The following is a 21,887-nucleotide window of genomic DNA, read 5'->3' as shown; positions in this document are numbered from 1 at the left end:
ATATACGAGAAATAACGATATTTGTTGCAAACAACAATATCACATTCCGAGAAAATAAACGCTCATTTTACAAATCCACTGCGTATTTGTTTTTGCGTTATTATAATCAGCGTGCGCATTTCCACTTTTATCTTACTTGGCATTGTGCGCCGCTTCCGGCTATTCATTTGCCAACGCGTCGCGCAGCGGCGTTCTCTCGTTGAAAATTTGACTTTGCATAAGAAATTCTTTCGCTGTTATTTTAATTCGCTCATTCCACTGCTGATTAAGCGCACGGAACAATGCGCAAATCGACGAGAGACTTATATCGGAAGCATTGGTATGCTTACTTTGTTTCGTCATTAATTTATTATAAACCAACTGAAATAATGGGTGGAAGAAAAATGTTTTTTAAATCAAGTCGATTCGAAGAATTATTACCGGCTCGTGAATTTTTTCCATATTATTCAAGATTATTGCGAGTCAAATCCTATTTAAATGCTGATGCTTTCTCCTGAAATAGCATTGCAAATGAAATAATAATTCGCATTTCTCATTCTCCTGCGCCAAGTCGTACATAACGCAAATAAAATTGAAATCATGGAGCCATTACGTTTTATATTTTCCAAGAAAAATAAAAAGAATAAGGAGCTGAGGAGATAAAGGTGTACTACGAAGCAGACAAAAAACCATATCTGTTAAAAACGTTCGACCATTTATTGACAAATATCAATAATCCTCATATATCTCGTTATACATTCCTGCGCCACGCTTTACGCATCTCTCTCAAATATATATATATAATATATACGTCGCTCATCGCGCGCAGAGTATAGTCCCCGCGCAATGTATCGGCTCTCACCAAGTCCTCGCGCACACGAACACACACACACACACATACACACACACACACACAGACACACTTCGCACTTGTACACATCAGTCGTGGGCTCACAGGAGGCCTAGTTTCGGTCTGCCCTTACAGACTTCCTCGCCGCACTCGAGACTCGCGGCTATCCACTTGCCGTGGCAGTGTTTCAGGCCGTCGAGCGAGTTCATCAGTTCCCACCTGCCGATGCCCGAAAAGCTCGGACTGTCCAGCTGGCACGAGGAGATCGACCTCGTTGGGTTTGCCTCCCGACACCAGACGCACACGCGAGAACCTGCGAACAGAAATTTCGTTTTTTTTTTTTTTTTAATTTGAGCGAAGAAAGTTTCTCCCACTATATACAAGCCCCTGTCACCCCGGCGCAGTAGCAAACAAACTCGGCGTCAACATCGGCGAAGCTAAATAACGCCCATCACGCGCACGTAAAAGGATAAAGGTTAATGAAAGCGTTTGGCTCGTCGTCGGCTTTCCAATTTCTCCTACAACGACGACGCATCACGTAGCGAGTCAGCGCCTGCAGTAATTTCCTCTCGCTCTCGACGTGATGAGCAGCAACGTCGTCGTCGTCGTCTTTCACGACGGCAAGAAGTAGGCGCCTATATGCAAATCCTCACGAGTCGATAAGTGTCGCTCGTAAACTCGTTCTGCGAAGACGGCTTCTTGGAATTTCAGCTCACGCTCGTCTCGCCCGTTAATTACCGCCAGCGAAAACTATATATCGCCCCCTATGAGTTGTGTTCGCGCGCGTCGTTTGAAAGTATTAAAAGCTACTGTGGATTATATTGAACTGCGAGCGCGCTTAAACCCTTCCGGCACGCCGAGTTTATGCTCCTTTTCATTACCATTTTCCAGCTCCCATCGTCGTGCGAATGCGGAATTCTGAAAATTCGCGACACTTTCGCATTAGCGCTAGCTCTTGGCTCTGCGATGCTAAGCTCCCGAGAGTAACGTATAATAAATACGACCTGCTTAGGGGTCTACTTTACCTTCGTGAAACGATTCCATTTTTCTCCGGCAGCCTCGGGAGATCTTCAGTATTGTGAAGGCCGTGCAGTACCTGGAACGTACCATTTTTTTCCATTATATCGTTACTATTCTCGACGATAACGTACACACGTCCTACAAGTAGCACAGCTAATTTCTCAGGCCAACCATTAATCGACGCCGTGTCCCGTACGATTATACGCGCATACGTCTAGTCTCGGCCCGAAGCCTGTGCCACCTCCGGCCGCTATTCCAATCCGACTAATCAAGCATACGTCGATCGGCTTTCGCCGCAAATCCCTCGGCGATGTGTGCGCCGGGCCAAACTCCCCCCGGAGCTCAGCCTTCCAGTCCCTTACAGCTCTCCCTCTCCACGACGTTTACGATTATGAAGCGCTTGTTCCGCTTCCGCATACACACGCGCGGTGTGAACTCGACTTGGCTTGTCGATTATTGCGGCCGAGCGTGATTTGCCTCTGCGGCACACTGAGAATTGCCGATGAGTTTTTGGACGCTCGTTATCGTCGCTCGATAATTTCACGCGCGCGGATTTATAATCGCGTCCTTGTTATATAACCGCGGACGAAGCTACGTGTTTAATTTCCGCGATTATTGCAGCGGAAAAAAAATTACCTACTGCGCGCGCGAGACAGAGAGAGAGAGAGAGAGAGAGAGAGAGAGAGAGAGAGAGAGAGAGAGAGAGAGAGAGACGGTGAAAAAAGTATTATACAGCGGTCCGCGCTAAATTTTCATTTTCAACTCCCCGGCGGCGTCGCGGATTAAGTACTCATTATGAGAACGGCTCAATTAGCAACTTCGACACTTTTCCCCTGAGCGGCTGTTCTGAAAAGTGGTAACAAGGAAAAAGGAGTCGGAGAGAGATATGGTGAGATAGACCGGCCCTACGATAAAAGTAAAATTAAATATCCGCGAATGAGGAGAGAAAAAAAGAAGAAAAAAGAGAAACAGAGGCTTTGATGAAAAAAGGCTTTTCGAGAGCGCCGCATCCGAGCGAGAATGTGGCGGACAAACAAGCGCGAGAAAAAGCCAATGTTTGGAGCCGGATTTTATATGTCGTCCCGCGAGCGAGCGAACTTTAAGAGACGTGACAATATCGCTGCGATTTTCTCTTCTTCTCGAGTGTGTGAGTGGGTGGACGCTTGCTTTATCGAAAAGAGGAATCTGAGGATGATTCTGGAAAACATCGCGAAGTGGCTATTGTCGCTTCTATTCGAAGATCCTTTACTTTTGTTTAAAGCTTTCTTTTACCCACACCAAGAATTCGCGCTACCGAGTCTGCCGTCAGGGCTCACCCGATGTGCCGTACAGAATTCCGAGGCAGCACATACCGAATCCCCGTTATATTCATGCGCAACGATGGCCACATGTGCGATGCAAGTCGATTCCGTCACTCCACCTCGTTCCGCTTGAATAAACCGGAGACTATGCAAAAAATCATCCCAGACATTCCGCTGTGTTCTAGCAGTATACGCTCGAGTGAAAAGTCATCCCATCTCAAGTACGTTAACACTTTCCACAGGTGGAAAAGTTTTTTCCAATCGATACGCAGCCCTCGCGCACAATATCAATCAGACGGAGCTTAGGCCGTCTCGGAACTCCGCTAGATGTCTCCAGCTCATTAAAGAACTAACGCGATTAGCGTCGGCCGCGACGGAGTAATTGGCCGAGTGTACACTGTGTCTACGCTCTAGGCTTGCGCTGTACTTGCAATATTGTAGGCGACGCTGCGTTAATCCCGGCCGCGTATAATCCGCAAGCTCCAGCCCAGATCCGAATACAGCCAACTGCTGCGAATCTCGCCTCCACAAAGTCAAACGCGAAGTTTCGTAAGTACCTGCGAGGCTGGAGTTATTTCGCGCAGGGATGAGCTTGCGCGCACGTGCAGGTGGAAACGCGCGGGTTTGGTCAGACGCTGCTGCGCCGAATATGAAAGCTCGCCCGCGTGAAAATCCGTTTAAATCGAATTTTCGAAAATTAAACGTCCATGTCGCGTTTCCTGGAATTAAATTAGACACGTGGCCGCAGTCTACTATACCGTCATCAAAGTCGAGAGCTACAAGCAATTGATTAACGGAATCAGAGTCGAAAGTCGGCGCGATTCTTGCTCTGTATTATTCAACGCTTGTATAGAGAGTTTCAGGGAGTAAAGCATCTACCGCAGCGTTGCAAGCTTGCGGCGTGAAACAAGCCAACAGGCAGCGCAGCGGCTTGTAAACGCCCGATACTATTAAGGTATAACGCAGTTTGCCTTGGCGTTAGCCTCGCATTTATACTGTGAATTTACCATTACTCAGTGCCATTAACGCTTGTTGATTTTCTCGAGTGCGATTCGCCGAGCGAGCGCAAGAAGCTCGGAATAACTTTTCGACTGGAATTAAACGCGACCTTTCCCGGCGGTTCTTCAATTTTCCGAAAAGTCAATTTATCTCTCGCAAAGGCGAGCCTATACATCGAGTCAGTGCCCGCGCGACGAAAAAAAGCAATCGCATAATTGAATCCGCTCTCTTGACCCATCTCTCTCGCTTTCTCTCATCTATTTTTCATACTCCGCCGGAGCTTGCGCGATCGATCGTTTAATTCGTTAGCGCGACACGGCGTTGGCAAATAAGCTCCGGCAGTGCTGAAGGAGGAGATGGAGTCCATAAGACAGGTAAAAAAGTATGCGCGCAGTGTGAACTTACCCCCTGGTAATTTGCGGAACGAAGTTCGAGTCCAAAGTTGCCTCGCTGCTGTCCGTCGTGAAGGAGGAGAGGTTTGCCGCTGCCTCCGGGCCGAGCTCTGGAAAATTTAAGCCCGCTTCGTTACAAGATTTGCGTAATTAATTGGACGCCGACCGGTAGACAGTCGCGTAGCGTGGAGCAGACTTTCCTACGAAACTTTGCAGCCTTGAAGGAAATTCATACGGAAAAGGCTATTGTTTTCAGCGATTGCGCTGAGAGGGAAAATAAGGATCGACCGCAACAAGTTGCTTTTTCAGCAAAGTATTTTCAATCTCGAAAGATCCCGAATCCACCCCTATATACGGGCCCATCAAAATTACGTTTTCCTGAAGACAATACGTACCTTCCACCTGAAAGTGACGAGCGCGTCGTCGGCAGGAGCCGTAGTTCTGACAGGTCAGGGTCTGCTCGAGGCTCGTGGGACATGCTTTGCCGCCGTTACGTTCTGCTCGGACAACGTGGCGACGCCTTGTCTGCAGCCCCAGGCCGCACATGTTGTCGCACTCCGACCACTCGCTCCACTCGCTGACGCTGCAGTCCGTAACTGGACAATGAAAAATTCAATGTGTGAACTCAGCCCCCAGATATATACAGCTCGGAGGAAGCTTTCGGTGTGTGTGTGTGTGTTATAGACGGTGTGCTTTTCGTTATTTTCAAGAGGAACGTTAATTGGCGTTTAGTTATGCTACGCTGTGATTATAAGGGAGAAAGCTCGCGCGAGCGCGGATATTGTGGCCTTAATTCTCGTCGGCACTTCTGTATACGGAAGCTCATCCGCGCGGCGCGATGAAAATGATATCCTGTCGCGCTAAAGAGCTTTCAGGCTTTCGCAGCTCTCGTCAAATTTCAAGCTGCTTTCACACTACTCTCTTCTATGTGCATGCAATAAGTCTTGAATGATATTACATTGGAGGATATCGCGGAGCTTTGAGTCGCAGTCACTTAGATATTTCGAGGACGGTTGAGCGGCGTTAATTTTCATCGAGAGCATAAAAGAAAGCTTTTATCGTTTATCGAATCAATTAGAAAAAAGTGTGTATCGTCCCCTTCGATCACGTTCGCTAAAGCTCTCGGCAACTGCACAGCCACGAAAAATTCCGCAGAGAGAGAGAAAGCTCGATCCACTTAATCCCGCAATTACCGCTCCAGCACCCATACTCCACCTCCTTCACATAAAAACTCCCGACACACACACACATTCGCGTCATTAATTTTCCTAAATCAGGGGAGCAGGTGCGTGTTTCTAATTACACCGAAAGCTCGATTCATTCCGCCGAGTCACAGCTCACGGACCTTTGTGACTCTCAGCCTCGAGAAAAGCTCTCCCTCTGTGCAGTATAAAGACCTGTGCGACTGGCAGCAGGACGGGAATAAGCGTACTCGAAGCTGCACTTGATAAGGCTTTGTCGTGTACACGCGAACGCTAATTCACAGACGATAAAGTTTTAAGCGAATTCAGTGAGACGAAGGAGTGAGAGAGAACAGCGAGAGTGAACGCGCTGTTTGTGTGTACGACTGGCGATGGGATTTTTGCCACCATAAAGGGAGCTTTTACTCTTGATCTCGACGACTGGCGGGAAAATTGAAAATTTCGCGCCCTTATCGCTTGAGGTGACGGAGAAAGTTTTCTCGCTGGGGTTTTCTCACATTCTTTTGATTTCTTCATTTTTTTTTCTCATGCAAATTTCTCCCATCGGAGAAGTAGATCGTACTGTTATTACGACGATGACGCGCTGGCTTTTGAATTCGTAAAGAGCTTTCCTTCCATTACTCGGCTAATTATTATCGTTTTCGCGCGATATTTCTTTTCGCTACTGCATCCGACGTATTTACATCGACTAATCGCTTTCCTTTCCTATACGACTACCCTTTCTCTGCTGCACACGTGCGAAGAAAAAGCCAACAACTCGAGCTCGAGCTCGAGGGTGCGAAAGGGTTGACGCCTGGCGTGTGTTGGCTACTCGCTCCGAAACTTGGCTCTCTCGGCAAGTTAATGGAAGACAGCACGCGTCGTTGCCGCGGACATTAGCAGCTTTTTTGCCCCTACCGTTCTCTACTTCTATTCTATCTATTTATCCACCCCCGCGAGATTTATTTATCTCACCCAACGAAAAGCACGGGGATCCCCCTGTAGTCGCGCTATAGAAGCTTCGAAAAGCACGTAAGCAGGAGCTTCGGCTATTTCAATTTTAAACTCGCGCATATTCGCATCGTATACAAGCTTTTGTTGTGTGTAAACTTTTTACAAACGTAAGAGCCGCCGAGGCCTATAACATCGCATAAGATTGTTTATTTCCGCACTCGCTTGGAGGAGGAGGTGGAGGAGGATAACACAGTAAAATAAAGTACTACGTATACACGGGAGGCCGTTAGAGGCGCTCGCGAGAATTTATGTAATTTTAACGCGCGAGCGAAATGGAAATGGCTCGCGAGCAGTGAAAACTGATATCAAAGTTGTATACACAGATGTTGCGTGCGTGGGAGAGTCGTACCGACGTTTTCACGCTCGTGTGTGTGTGTGTGTGTGCACGTGAGCTTTTTTTTATATGCACACTATACGCGTCACGCGTCTGCTGAAAGAGAGCTTTTTTACGACCAACACTTTGAGTCGGATACGCGCTTGAAATGGGGGAGGTTTAGATATGCTCTCAAGAGAGAGATGAGCTCCGTTTTAATTGAGATGAGATTATTATTTTAGATAGCGCTCGACGGAGTCGATGTCGCTTTGCTTTACTACTGATGGAGATGTATAGCGTATAACTTCATTAGAGCTTTTATACATTTAAATACAAGATTTGTAGGACACGTATAATTTGCGTGAATTTTATCAGAAAAATTACTACTTTACGAAACAGGATTTCAAAACGTTTTGAAAAGTAATCTTTTCGCAAATAATATTCATTCGCAAGCTCGTCTTCACGTATTACATTTTTTTTTCGTTCGAAGTAGAATATAAGCTTCTCAACGTCACAAAATATCGAAGCATCCAATTTCCAACGCCGACACCTATAGATCCCGAACGCGTTTCCCTGTCTTACACAGCATCTTACAGCGATCAGAAATGAAATTTCCATAAACTCGTGTAGCCAGCGGTATAACATCCTCCTGTCGCATGGAAGAAGGAAGAAAGGGCACATGATTTACCGACAGTCGCTCTTTCTCTCTGGAGCGAAAAAAAAATGAAAGACCGAGAAGAAAACACTGCCTCTCAACAGCTCGACGCACGAATATTTCGTGCTGATCCCCTTGGTTTCTTAGAGAAAGAGAGAGAGAGAGAGAGACCCAACGGCCACTCGACGACCTCCATAAATAAACTCTTTTCTCTATTTTCCTCGGGAGGGGAATTCTCGCAGGACGACGACGACGACGAGCGAAGAATAAATCCCGGAAATCCCGGTGCCACTACTTATTTCGGCCATTACAGGCGCGATTCGCGCGCAAAACGAGAAGAAATTGCGAGTGTATGCATATGCGGTGTAAAAGTGAGTTAGTTTTTCTTTTATGAATGTATCCGCGACTAACATCTTTTGCGTTGCTTTTTTGGGTGCGAAGCTCGAACGCGTCGCTTTCTAGTTAGCATATTCGCTTAGGCAGAATTGGCCATTAGAAAGATTGCTCGAAGCATTGCTCTCTCTCTCTCTCTCTCTCTCTCTCTCTCTCTCTCTCTCTCTCTCTCTCTCTCTCTCTCTCTCTCTCTTTCTCTCTCTCTCTCTGGTGGTGGTGTTGTTTTTATAACTGGGGCAGCAACGCAATTGGCGCAGGTGGAATTGGCGTGAACCGGTTTTTTTCCTTGTGCGGAATTGAGAATTGAAGAAATTGTTCCGTTTGACGGGCTTTTGCTCTCGTTGAACTTTATGTTTATTCACACGCGAGAGCCCTTTGTTGCGAATTTTTAATGAGGCTCCGAGGAAGGCTTCTCAACGCCAAGGCTTTTGTTGCGAGAGCTATGTATTATGTGATACAGCGTTTTGTTGAGGGATGAATGTCAAATTCGACGCGAATGCATGTCAAACGCACGAGAAAAACAACAATCGCAGCTTTGAAAACGAGCTTGCACGAGCTCGTTATGCAGAACGTCCAATTAAGGATCCTTCAAGAAATGTGTTTCACTCCTGATCTGTTTTAAATTAATAATTTTGTTGACCTTTGTGCATACACATCTCCGAAAGCTTCCACCTCCAATCCATCATGATCGCACTCCTACCTGCACAAGTCTCGTTGAAGTCGTCGCAGCAATCTCCCAGCCTGAGACAGGCGTGATCGCAGTAGCACGGCTTATCCCGTGGGCTCTCGATTATGGCATTCGGTGAAGCTTTTTGTATGACGCAGCCAGAGTCGCGGCCCTGGCAGCAAAGCTTAGCCGCGCCGCAACTGCCTGCCGATGCCGGTCCCACGAACAGCCAAAAGTTTATCAGCACCGTTGCCATGACGGCCCAGTTACTGGCCAGAGCCTTCATCGTTTATTTTTGCTATAGTAGATAGTGTCCTGTGATAGGGTCCGGGTTAGTACATACTGCTGTAGAGGCTGTGTGTAGTTTTGAAAAGAGTCGGTAAAAATATTGGATTTTTTTTTAGAGCTTGCGGGCGCGGCAATTCGTTTGATTAAGAAATGATTTTGCAAAGTGGTTCTATTTCGAAATGAATTCCTTCGATTGCTACTAGAGTCGTAGTAATAATTTTAAAAGCTCTCAATTTTCTGCCACCTCTCAAGCTCGCGTCGCGGCGTTATCGTATCGATTATTTATTTCTTGGACATTTAACGGTCTAAGATGAAATTACGTTGAGGCTCCAAGCTCTCGTTTTATATTATTTAAGTTCTAAATTTCGATGTGCAAACAATTATATGTATCGGATTAGATTGGGAAACGCGAAAATAAATTAACTTTACCTTGCCAGTATTGTACTCCGCGACTCGACGCAGCAAATCGCTCTCCAAGCTTGTTTTGTACTTAATCGATGTGATACGCTATAACGAGGTCGCTCAGCTTTGTTCAGGCGTAATTTATACAAAAATATTCCTCTCGCGATCCCACATCCATTCGACGAGATTTCCCAAATCTTCCGATTCGTCTAGGCGAGCAGCAAGCACTATTTATTTCAACGACTCGAAAAATCGTCCCCTCGTAACTCAAACAAAACGAATCGCAAGCTCCATCCAATCAGAAATTACCTCGACCACCGACGAACAAACAATAATACACTCTTGTCTCGGAATAGAGCAAGAGAGAAGAAAACAATGCGAAAAATCACCCAACCCAAAGAGATAGAGAGGGAAAGCTCTCTGGGCAGTACACGCGCGTGATGAATGGTCGAGAGCGATTACAATGGGCAGCAGAGTTGGCCTGTATAGTCGAGAACAGACAATCAGCCTAAAATTGCATCGCACCCTCTCTCGGCGAACACTGCATTATACGAAACTTCCGCGGGTCAACAGTCTCGGCCGATCGGTTTCAAACAATCGCAGTTTCTGGGAAAATTTACGCGCGCCCGTGAGCCAGTGTATTATGTAGGTCTCTCGTTAGCCGAGCTTTTGTGCTTGCGCGCACGAGAACAATTATAATGACGCGCAAAAATCAACAAGCTCGTTATATGAGCGCCCACGTGGCTGCTGAGAGGATATCCACGTGATGATTACATATTACGGCGCCGATGCCGGAGACTCGTTGATTGAGTTTCCGCGGCTTGATTTCCGGCTGGCCGAACTTTCGTATAATCGGCTATTGATGAGTGGCGAAGCGCGTAATGTTCGTTACGAGAAGCGGGGAAAAAATCTTCGGTTCGACTGTCGTAACACTTTGCACCCCGAAAAGCTTCAATCCTCGACGCACGTGAATTCGAGGTGAAAAAAAAGCACTGTTATCACTCCGAGATTATATGGGAAAAAAGACGCGAAAAATGATACTTCCCTCTCGGCGGCGACGACGGCGCGCGCACGAGCGGACGTACGAAGCGTCCAGGAGCGACTAAAGGCGAGTGGCAGAAGCAAGTATATTGCCGCCCCGCTCTGGCTCGAGAGGGATGTGGAGGGAGACGCGATGCGTGCGACATTGCGGGCGCATGTCCTGAATTCCCGCGCGCAAACGCAGCGCGGTCTTCGGCTGTATATGTGCTGAGGGGGAGTATGTATTATTATGGTATGATGGGGTAATTATTGCGATTTTGTATGGAGGGTTGTCGGACACGTTTGTCTGAATGGCTGTGAGAACTAAGAGGGGTTGTTGTAAGGGGGTAGCGACGGCTGATGGGTGTGAAATTCGATTTGAATATTTATTCGATCGTTGGGGATGCTGTTGTTGTTTTTTTTAACGAATCGTGGAAGTGAATTATGTAACTTTCAATTCGAGCGTGACATCGTTTTCGAGGAGAACGAGTTTATTATTCTCTCTGACTTTCGCGTTGCATTAGTTAAAAGGAATTTTTTTGCAGGACATAAGATTATCCGCAAGACGTACCGCTCGCAAGTTTCTCGTTTGGCTTTGTATATCGTTGATTACAAATTTATAAAGTCAGGTTCTGATGTTCATGCTAATTAATAAGCCATTCGAAAGTTTTCGAGAACTCTGGTTATGAATTCAGGCGCGCGTATTTTTCAAATTCAAATCAGCAGCTGCAAATTATTCATTCAAACTTTAATCGAAATGCTAATGAACCGAAAGATCTACATCGAATCGAAAACCGTCCGAAAAGCTACCACCGATAGCTTTAATTACCTCGAGCAAATTACAAACTATACTTCACATTCGTTCCTCTCCAGCACAATATCGTCCCAGCAAATCAAGCGTAAACAAGGAATCCACGAGGCTTTCAGCAACGAACATTCCGTTCTACACCCAATCTCCGAAAGCTACCAAGCCACATGCGGCCATCATACCGCATAGCCATAGAGTCTCGAGCCCGTGATGTGTTTCGCACAGCGAGATTCAACGGCGTCGGCCAGCGCTGCAGCACTCGGGGATAATTAATCGTAGGTAGCCTGCAGGGACGCCGGAGCTTTATTCGCGAGTTTAACGAGCGGCACGCGAGAGAGAGAGAGAGAGAGGGGGGGGGGGCTTATGTAATATCGAGCTTGCACGTGCGCGGTGTCGATAAAACTACGGTAGCCCGATAAAATACCTCGGTGCGGGCATCTCCGCTCGCATGAAAAGCGAACGACGACCACGACGAGTCGCGCCGAACAAAAGCTTCGGCAACGAGTGCCTCTCGATTTTTCTCGGTCGGACTCTCGAGCAGAGCTGGGCTCTCTTGTCGTTGTTCGCGAATTTTTGCGGTCGTTTAATTGCATAGAGGGAATCTAGATTTATTCTTAAATCAGACGGTTTTCAGTTTATTAAAGAAGGTAGTTTTACAATGAGCTTGAGATTGAAAAATTAAAGCTGTTGGAGTGTAGCAAAAAGTAGAAGTTTAATTCTAACTTTTATTTTAAAGCTTATCGGGAAAAACTCGTATATAAATAGCTTGATAAAGTTGCCGAGGAAAGCGGGACACGAGGGGCAAAAAGAGGGAGTTTTTATGTTCTTATAATGATTTTAACACTTTTTTGCGTGAGGTTTTTGCAATTTACTTAACAGTGACATTTGAAATAATTTTTAATTGAAATCGTCGACTTTGAAGTATTTTAATATTTATTGCAGCACGTTCGATTTATATAACAACTGATCGAATGACGTATTTTTATCTTTAATCAAAAAACTTTGTGAAAAAGCTATTACTAGGCAAAGTACCCGTTAAGAATGGATCCATAAACAGAAACTGCTTCGCGTCCCGTTGGCAGGAGTCGTGGAATTCAACTACATTTGCATACGCTGATTCATTATGTACTGCCTTTACTTTTCTCTCTCTCTCTCCCCCTCTTTTTGCGCTGAATGTCACGAAAATTGAAATTACTTCGGCGTGAAGAGAATTTAGAGTGCTATTTAGTGCTCGATTATCATAATAAAAATGCAAAGTTCCAGCAATAATACGAATTCGCGGATTCTGCTGACTGAAAAAGTTTTCATCTCGCAATAAAAATAACATAAAAAAATTCTAACACTTGTTAATAAAACAATATTCTTAAACGTATAAATTAGAAGGAGCCAAGACTTTTCGCTCTTTGGAAAGGAGGTCGCAATTACAAAGTCAAAAAAGCTCGACGTCGAAAAAGAAGGACACGCAGTACAATTCCAGAAAAAAATACAGCACCTAAGAAACGGCTCACACGTGCTATACATATTCACCGACGACGTATCCGCAAGGGTCATTTTAGAGCCCCAAGGAATCGTTGACCCGTCGTTTGATATAGAACATTATGCGGTTCGGACGCAGCAAGTTCGAGACCTACGTATAGCTTTCGTTGAACATTTGCATTTTATTTCCATCACTTGTATTGTTCTTTTTCTAAAGCATATTTATTTAACACATTTTTTTCTTTAATAAATGACTCAAATAAACAACAAAAGTTTTGAAGCCAACGTCTAAGTATTTTTAAATCAAACGGAGGAAAAACACCGCCAAGTACGATAAGAAATCGTACAATTCGTGCTTGAAAATTGGGAGGATTATGCGCCCTATTATTGGTGATGAATCATATCGTTTCACAGTATTTGACAAAGAGAGCGTATGTCGAAGAATCGCACTTGCGGGGGATCATCGCCTTCGTAAAAATTCGTTGGGTAAAAGTGTCGATGTACAGCTCTAATTTCAGCGGTACATTAGGGCACGTAAATTACAATGTTGAATCGAGGGTATTATGACGTTTTAAAGTCATCAGTCCCGATATAAAAATAACACGCCGAAAAATACTACATCAAAGAAGAGGAAAGCATCTTCAGATAATGACGACACTCTAGTGATGGGCGATTCCTTTCGATTCTGTATGAATCGACCGATTCTTTTTCTGAAGAATCGATTCTGCTGTCGATTCTATTTTACTGACGACTCTCGATTCTCAATTATTTTGAAACTGGGAATCGAGAATCGATTCTTTTTTGGTTTTATTTTAAGTGAAAAATAAAAAATACAAATTAAAAAATACAAATTAAAAGTCAAGGCTTTATTTTAATCTCTATCGCATGGAAAAGCTGATTAAAAGAGTTTGTCAATAATACTTTTTTTGGCGTATGTCGGGAGATGTATATCTAAGTGAAGAGATATATTTAATGATGTCGAATAAAGCGCAAAACAAACATTTCTCATAAATTGTGCGTACATGTCAAAATAAAGAAGTCATCTATAAAACTATATTAAATGGAAATATTATTGTAAAATCATACTTTCCAAATAAAACAAATATAAATGTAAATATCAAATTTTTTTATCAATTTATAATTTTATAAAAATCTTGGTAGTTATTAAAGAGTATAATAATATTAATATAATATGATATATATTATTCAATTTTATTCAATAATATTAATAAAAATTGGTCGATTCTTCGATTCTTTTTCTGGAATCGGCGATTCTTCAGAATTCACTACGACACTCCCATGAAAACGGAGAAAGTAGATAACAAATCGGATCGATTTAAAACAAAATCCACATTTCTGCTATTATTATTTATAAATAAGATAGCTTAGGAATATGTTTTACTGTGTAAACAAAGTACTTTAGAAAATTATTTTTGGATTCAATTATTCCGGGATAGCGCGAACGCAGTCCCGACTAACAAAAATTATACGCCCGAGATATCCACATTAGGGATATTCGCAAGGGTCAGCTCGACCGTAGTGCAATGGAAGAGCCTCGCCCTGGAGGAACCGCCTTGTTGATCACGGTAGCCTCTGCGCCAGGTAAGTATGCTTTCAGCCGTTCCGGCTACGGTTAAGTACTTTCAAGGTGCCAATTCTACTACGTGAATTGAATTCCATGCGTTTCGCCACCTAGCGGCAGACGCGACAACTAAAGCCAGTGGCGCGCTATACAAAAAGGTATACGAGAACCATATGCATATAGACACTTGCTCTGCGAACTACGGAACGAGAAATTTACACGCAAATATTTATTAATATTTATTATTTGAAAAATTATTCTTTCAACAAAATAAAAACTAAATGTTTCTGAATTACTTTTTTTTTATTATAAAAAAGTATTTTTACCCAAATACTTTATATCATTGTTCACGTCTGCTAATTAATTGTAACATTTTCTTCTACGTACTCGAATATTTGCTCGATAAGATTTTTTAGCCACAGACTTCTCGCGAAAAACGCATTAACCATCCCCCCTCTCGAAGAAAACTCCGCCTCGCAACACGCGAACCTCGCTCGCAAGATACTTCAGAATGCAGTGAGACGTTATAAAACTTAGAATTTCGTTCGCCTGCGTCTTCGCTTCACGCACAAAGGCGGCAATTCCGCCACGTCTTAAGGCAAAAATATGACATCGCTTACACGCTCGTTTGTTTCTTTATATACAGTCGTTGGCTCGTTTCCGAGATTAATAGTTTTTCCGGAACCGCTTGAGCGTGTATAGGTGCGAGACACGCGTGGAATTTTTCTTCCTGCGTGCGGCATGTAACTTCTGCGCGAGAAATTACTGTGTCCGCACCGCAGTGCGCGTTTCTTCCAAGAATATTAACTCACTCGTCTGCAGCTAAAGGAAATGCGCATGAGAGAACGTTGCTTTCTTTATATGCCTGTGCAAATAGTTTCCTCGAAGAATTTCACGTGGAAATACTCGCGACACTTTAATGAAAAATGTCGTAACTCACAGCGCAAGCTATATTTTAAGAAGGACTCAACAGGTATATGCATTAGCCTCGTGACAATCATCGCAACTATAGCTCAAACCGTTCGCGTATTGATTGGCCCTCGTATCCTTTTAACAAAGTAGCAATGAAGCGAACCGGAAATCGCTGGAATCACTGCTCGGCGCGCACCAGTCAATAAAGCAGATTTAGCGAATAAGCGTCGTTAAGGGGGGTAACGCTCATGATAGCTTTCGAACTCTCGGCGGCCTTCATGAATAATACATGCAGAATCCGGCGCTGCTAAGCTCGATCGGTATCGCGTTCGGCGGGGTTTGTACAGAAGCAGCCCATCTCCGTCCGTGGAGCGGAAATGCGATTTAACGAAAGGCGCAGTCTGCAGCCTCGGATGGGCGATAAAATAAGCGAGTGCTACTGTTTTGCCTGCGGGGGGTTTGAGAAAAAAAAAAGTACACGGGACTTGGTTTACGAGCCGTGTTCGAGGGTTTTATTGTCGAACGGAACGTGGCCGTATTCTTAATCGAAACAACGGTGTTTGCCATTACTGCGCTTTTTTCAAATTTATCGTTGGTATTCGAATGCATTGATAAATCGTAATTAGCTACTTTACGTTGACTCGCTAGTTTCGTTAGCCTTCGTATTCATACAAATATGCTTTGATTTTTTGAAAAACACGTAACAAGACAATTTATTTTTCCAATTAACTAAACGCTTCACCGAAATACACCACTATCCCGAATAAAAGCAGAAGTGATCGTAGCGATAAATCTCGAGATCGCCATTATGGTAAATGGGAAAAGGTCCCTCTTGCTAGCGGGCGCAATGGCAATTCTCAATTGCAGCACAACATCATCGCGCAGTAGAGTCACGCGGGCATCTCCATAGCAGAAGCGAGCGAAAATCTCGGGATTTAAAAATGCGCCTCTCTCTCTCTCCGAGCAAGCGGAATAAAGACTGCAGGAGAGAGCGCGAGCGAAAGTATAACGGCGCAACCGAAGAAACATCGAAGAAGTTTCGCAATATCAAAGTTTCGCCGGCTGTAATGGTCGAGGCGAGAGAGAGAGAGAGGGGGGGAGGAAGAGAGGGATGCGCTTTCGCGGCTCTTTACGTATTCATGAGCGCGGATTTGCCGCGGCATTAGAGCGAGAGTGTCTGCGGGACGGACGATGTAGAAGGCCCGAGTTTTTTGTATCGCGATTCCGTCTGTGGGCGTTTCTCTGAGAGTCGAGCCTACAATGCTGGCGCGATTTATTTTTCATAAGCCCGCCGGCTGAGGCTCGAAATGGAGAGGCTCTAAGAGTAAATGAATTTCTGAACGAAGCGAAACTTTGTCGAGGATTGTTTGGAATTTATTCGTTCATTTTTATCAAGCACGTAAACATTTAGAATAGAGTTTGTTGTCTATTTAGAATAGAGTTTTCAATGCCGCTGAATACCGAATTCTCAGTCAGCTAAAAATCCCGAGCAGAATTTCACGACAAGTAATACGCTAGCGCGAGAATCTCATCCGCATTTCTAGATTTCAATCAGCCGAGTGGCATGCTTCTCGCGAGACTTTTCGAAAATCCTCCCCGAAGATCATCGCCGACGAAGAAGCATCAAATTAGCAAGCGAAGGAGCGGAAAAGCTCTGTATATCTTCACTTCCCAGATAATTATCCATTCGTCGACGCTCGACTCGCAACAATGGCTTGCTAGCTACTTTCTCTCTCTCTCTCTCTCTCTCTCTCTCTTTCTCTCTCTCTCTTCCAGACTTTAGTTTTCTCCCCGTCTAGACTCGCCTCTATAACACTCGTACGCGCAGTTACCTACCCCTGGAGGAGAACATATATATAGTACACAGGGTGCAGCTGCAACCGAGAGACAAACGGAAATGGAGCTGCGCTCATGCTCTCTCGAGTCATTGCCATGGAGAAGAGTGCTATACGTATGCAGCGCGAAACTTACAGCGCAAGCCCTTTAGAGATCGAGTGAAGGGTTTGGATAAGTCTGGAAGGTGCGCCGAGGGTGTTTCTAATGTTTACAGCGCCGAGTTCCCGGCGAGAATGCATTAAACAGAGCAGGTAACGAGCTGGAGAGTTTGTTGATTTAGAGAGAGGGAGTGGAAACGCTAGCGAGTATTTAAAGCTTGTTATTTCATGTTGAACCTTTGAAAGTTTGAGCTGCATGAGAAATTCAATGGCAAATCTCTGCACAGTTTTGTGTATTTGTGTGGGAGTACAGATTATTGTGATAGTCACGAATGAGAATGAAAACGCAAATAAATCCACATTTGTATTAGAATTTGTGATAAAAAAATGCATCATAATAATCAAAGATTGAAATTTTATAATTTAACTTATTTAATTGATAAAAGTATCGAGAATCATTCGAGGACACCCGCACGACACTGACTTACAGGCATGATACTTATACGTGCAAATAAAATTTCATTCAGATTGAGATTTCAAATGTCAAAACTGCAGTATAAATCACGTAAACATGTCAGGGCGAAAAGAACGAAGGCACAGTCATGGACAGATGTACGCAAAAATTTGATTAAATAACCGACTTTTTTCCACCACTGTTACATTTTAATTTACACTGCATGTAACAAGGTTGGTTTGATAACAATTTAAGCAATCCGAGTTACTGCAAGCGTATAAAAAGACTCTCTCGACCGTTACTCTGTGCGATTCTCCAGTGCAACAGTCATGAAGGTACTTGTATCTGTGTTACTGCTGTCTTTGGCAGCTGGTACAACCGGTAAGTGAATTTATTTACAGTAACGAAGAATACATTCATCGCGCGTAAAAGAATAATCTTAAACGTCCATTGCAGCATTCGAAAGAATCGTCAGTGGCCAAGATGCTCCCGATGGCAAGTTTCCATACCAGGTAGCGTTGAAATACTTTGGCTTATACTTTTGCGGTGGATCCATCATCGATAAACGCTGGATCTTGACTGCTGCCCACTGTCTTCGAAAGTATGCATTCTTACTTTTGTTCATCTATGAAATATCAACTGATAAAAATTATACCAAACTTATGTTCTCGGTGGATCTGCAGTCGATCGCCCGAATTCATCAAGGTCTACGCCGGTTCTAACAAACTCACGGACGAAAAGGCCCAATTTTATCAGGCGGAGTACCTGACCTATCATGAAAATTTCACGATGAAGTACTTGGACAATGACATCGGTTTAATTCGTGTCATCGAGGATATGGACTTCAACGAGCATGTACAGCCTATAGCTTTGCCCACTGACGATACAACCGATAATACTTCCGTCGTTCTCAGCGGATGGGGACTGACCCATGTAATTATTCCGTTTTGCGCTAATTTTATTGAGAATTTAGAAACCGTTTCTTAAGCCGTTATCGTAATTCGGTTCAGGTCAATGGTACCTTAGCCAAAAACCTGCAGGAGATCGACCTCAAAATTGTCAGCCAAGAAGAGTGTGATCAATTCTGGAGTACTATCTTTCCGATCACTGAGGCTCATCTCTGCACTTTTACGAAAATTGGAGAAGGTTCCTGCAGGGTACGTTTTTTCTTAAAATAAGCAATGACGAAACTAATAGTTTTCCATTGATATATTTGATATCTTTACTAGGGTGACTCTGGTGGCCCGCTCGTGGCTGACAAAGTTCAAGTTGGTATCGTTTCGTTCGGACTACCATGTGCTGTCGGTCATCCCGATGTCTTCACCAAAGTGTACACTTTTCTCGATTGGATCCAGAAGCAACAGAACAAATTCCGCTGATCAATTCAAATTGCTAATTTCGTTAAATGCAAATCATTAACAATTTTCAAAAACTATATATCCAAATTAAAACGAACACTAAAACACTTTAATACTACACCTCAGTGCTTTCTTTGAAAAAGTGGAACACGTGAAGTTGGTATGCACGCAGCACTTGATGCGGGGCAATCATAATCGCGCACCTACATTCGAGCGCATTTCTTATCGCAATTTAACTTACTCAAGAGAAGCGATGTACTCTTGAAATCACGACCAAGATTAAAAAATATTATTTTTTTAAATACTATAACTTTTTATGCGAGCGTTAATTATTTCACAAAAATAATCCGCTTTGTCGCCAGTTATACGAGGTGCTTAAAATTCCTCTCAATCCTTTCCACCGCGATATAACAAGCAAACCGCAGAAAAGCGTCGCGCATTTCAAAGGAAACTCGTCAACTTTTAACAATCGCGACCGGCAAAAAAAGCCGCATCCTTACCATCCTGCAAAACTGATTGTTCGCGTAGATTCCGCGCGGGCTTTTCAAGCTCGTCACACGCCCCGCATACTTTCTTCTCGAGTGGGCAGCCTTGTGTTTGACGCAGGAAAATTATACGATCCCGCAAGAAAGAATCCGCGGTTTCGTATTTTTTTACTCGACTGGGCACACAGGAGAAAACAGGAAGAAAATTGATATACACCAAACGCGACGCTTCAATATGTGCAACAAGTACTTTGCATACGCTGTAAACATAGACACACAGGAGCCGCGTACGTGTCCCTCGATATGCGCCGGATCCGGTTTAATAAATGACAGTGTTCCGCGGTAGGTTTATGCTGCTGCTGCTGCTGCTGCTGCTCTACTGCAGCTGGTGTTGTTGTTATTGTTCGGGAGGGAAAGTGCGCTTGAAATATCGCGGTCCGCGGCGAGAGCGAGAGAGAGAGAGAGAGAGAGAGAGCTGTGTTATCCTGTCGGAAAAATATGTATCCGACGTCCGTACGTCTTTTTTCCGTATCTGTGCGGGTAAGTGCTGTGCTTGCTGTGCGGAATATTTTTGCTTCCTTTCGAGGACCTTCGAGTTTCGTGCTTTGAAATTTTCGTTGATAAATTGGTCAATTTTCTTTTCGGATGGAAATTTCGTATCGTATTATGAAGTAGCTTCAATTTAGAAACTTTGCCTTTATTTGTACGCTTAACATGATGTTCATGATCTAGTTTACTAGTCCGTAAAACATACTTCATTTGAAGAGTGGAGGACAAACAATGTTTATTTGAGCCCGTAGCATTCACTACATATGTTATTCAGTTTTTCTAGCTCATTAAAAGATTCACCTGAAAAGAGTTACGCACAAAGGGACGTCATTAAAAAAAAAAAACTCAAAATCGTAAGCAGCGCATCACGTGCAATTCAAATTTTCAAATGAGTAACAAAGGTACTAGTTTCACATAAAAATTCGAACCCACTTCCCAACAAAAATTCCATTTCCATGGCTCTCGAATGCATTTTGATGATGCACTCCCAGTACCATACCATCTTCGAAAAAAAAATACGACGGCGGCTCGAAAAATAATTGATTACAAAATTCAGAGCGCAGCAGCGAGTGCAAAAGTCAAAGGTGAAAAAATTGCGCCTCGTTGTTAAGCTCGGGCAATGAGCTAATCGAGTTTGTTATACATTCGAATGGGCAAATAATTTCGAGGATGCTCGAAGCAAGCACTCTCGCGAGCCTCCGAGTTTTGCCGCTGCGCATTTTCCGTTCGTTTCACGCGTACACACGAGCTTTATCAAACTTTCCTTTTTATTCTCTCGATGGCTCGCTCGTGCCGAGAGATGAAATAACTAGCGCGTTTAGTTAATTATCGGCTTTGTGGGTTAATAATAATCGCGTTTTTATTAACGGCTCTCATGGCGGGCGCATCGCGATGTCTGTTTGATTGGATTCCGTCAATGGAATAATTCGATCCACAAATTGCTATACTCGCTCTCTCGGATTCAAAACACGATTGATTCGAATAAAAGCTTAAACCGCATACACAGCTCTAGAATCTATATTTTCAAACAAAACACCCATTTCAATTCAGAAAAGCCAGAGAGCGGTAGTAAAAACCAGGGGCCAATCATTACCCGATCAATCTCTCCAGCTAGACTCTTTCAGCTCCAAGCGCAGCAGCAGCAAGAATCTCATTCCGGCGAGCATCAGGCACGACGACCGCAAAGGCCCTCCCCCAGTAAAATAAAAGGAGAATCGCTCCGTGGAAGCAAATCGCGGCTATATCCGACGAACACATCCCTAGCCCGGAAGAAAGTTGGTCAAGAGCCCGGAGGGGGTCATAATCCCTGGTGGCCGGAAAAGCCGCGCTTTAAGACCTCTCTCCCCCGTATTATCCTCTTTCGGCAAATCCACGTACTTTCCATCCCGACGATCGATCCGGCGTACATTTTCAATTAAGCGCAGGCCACCTTCGATAATGGCGATTTCGGTCGGTTTAATTACATTATAGGATTGCTATTCCGATACACCGGCCGAATGGCTGATACTCGCGCGCATAAAGGAGAAAGGGAATATAGCCGTTAGTGTAAAAGCCTTTTTGTTTTTCCGCGCGAACGGGCTTGTTTCGGTCGGGCTGCGAACTCGCGATTTTTTTTAACCATACACTGCCCGTTGCATGTATTTTATTTTGTAATGCGAACGGTTAGGTCGGGATCGAATTGTTCCCTGCATTTCCAGCTTCGCGAAGCAGCATTACAAAAACATTCTCTGCAGTGCACAACACAAGTACACTCTTCAATACCAAAGTCACAATTCGCTTGCCGATTCCCTTTGCGCCGAGTATACCCCCGCGATTTCGCAGGATTTTGATTTTTAATTTTGTTTTCGCGAAAAAA

At 44.1% G+C, this 21,887-nt stretch overlaps 2 protein-coding genes and 1 non-coding gene across 7 annotated transcripts in view; 1 reads left to right on the top strand and 2 right to left on the bottom strand.

The window, feature by feature from the left end:
* Positions 1-673: 673 nt before the first annotated feature.
* The window catches only part of LOC100121080 (somatomedin-B and thrombospondin type-1 domain-containing protein), a 31,558-nt gene continuing 10,344 nt past the window's right edge, over positions 674-21,887 (bottom strand). Inside the window, exons 1-6 of one of the 5 annotated variants that reach the window (XM_031926100.2) lie at positions 9,482-12,181; positions 8,798-9,062; positions 4,937-5,137; positions 4,555-4,651; positions 1,855-1,925; positions 674-1,142 (exon numbers count right to left, since the gene is read on the bottom strand). In XM_031926100.2, coding sequence (XP_031781960.1) covers positions 931-1,142; positions 1,855-1,925; positions 4,555-4,651; positions 4,937-5,137; positions 8,798-9,050 — 834 coding nt within the window. In that variant the 5' untranslated portion in view covers positions 9,051-9,062; positions 9,482-12,181 and the 3' untranslated portion in view covers positions 674-930. Of the gene's footprint in view, positions 1,143-1,854; positions 1,926-4,554; positions 4,652-4,936; positions 5,138-8,797; positions 9,119-9,481; positions 12,182-21,887 lie in introns of those variants that run through there. The other 4 variants (XM_001604613.6, XM_016984730.3, XM_031926099.2 and 1 more) reach the window with 4 other exon arrangements.
* LOC116416831 lies at positions 14,207-14,368 on the bottom strand. Its single transcript, XR_004227173.1, has one exon. It is a non-coding gene; the product is annotated as a U1 spliceosomal RNA (small nuclear RNA).
* On the top strand, positions 17,948-19,309 carry SPH93 (serine protease homolog 93). The gene is made up of 5 exons (NM_001172782.1): positions 17,948-18,021; positions 18,097-18,241; positions 18,324-18,573; positions 18,651-18,797; positions 18,870-19,309. The coding sequence occupies exons 1-5, from the start codon at positions 17,970-17,972 to the stop codon at positions 19,017-19,019; spliced, it is 744 nt and encodes a 247-aa protein (NP_001166253.1). The 5' UTR covers positions 17,948-17,969; the 3' UTR covers positions 19,020-19,309.

This window comes from Nasonia vitripennis, chromosome 3 (genome assembly GCF_009193385.2).
Source record: "Nasonia vitripennis strain AsymCx chromosome 3, Nvit_psr_1.1, whole genome shotgun sequence".
NCBI lineage: Eukaryota > Metazoa > Arthropoda > Insecta > Hymenoptera > Pteromalidae > Nasonia > Nasonia vitripennis.
This window is presented reverse-complemented; position numbering and strand designations above follow the sequence as displayed.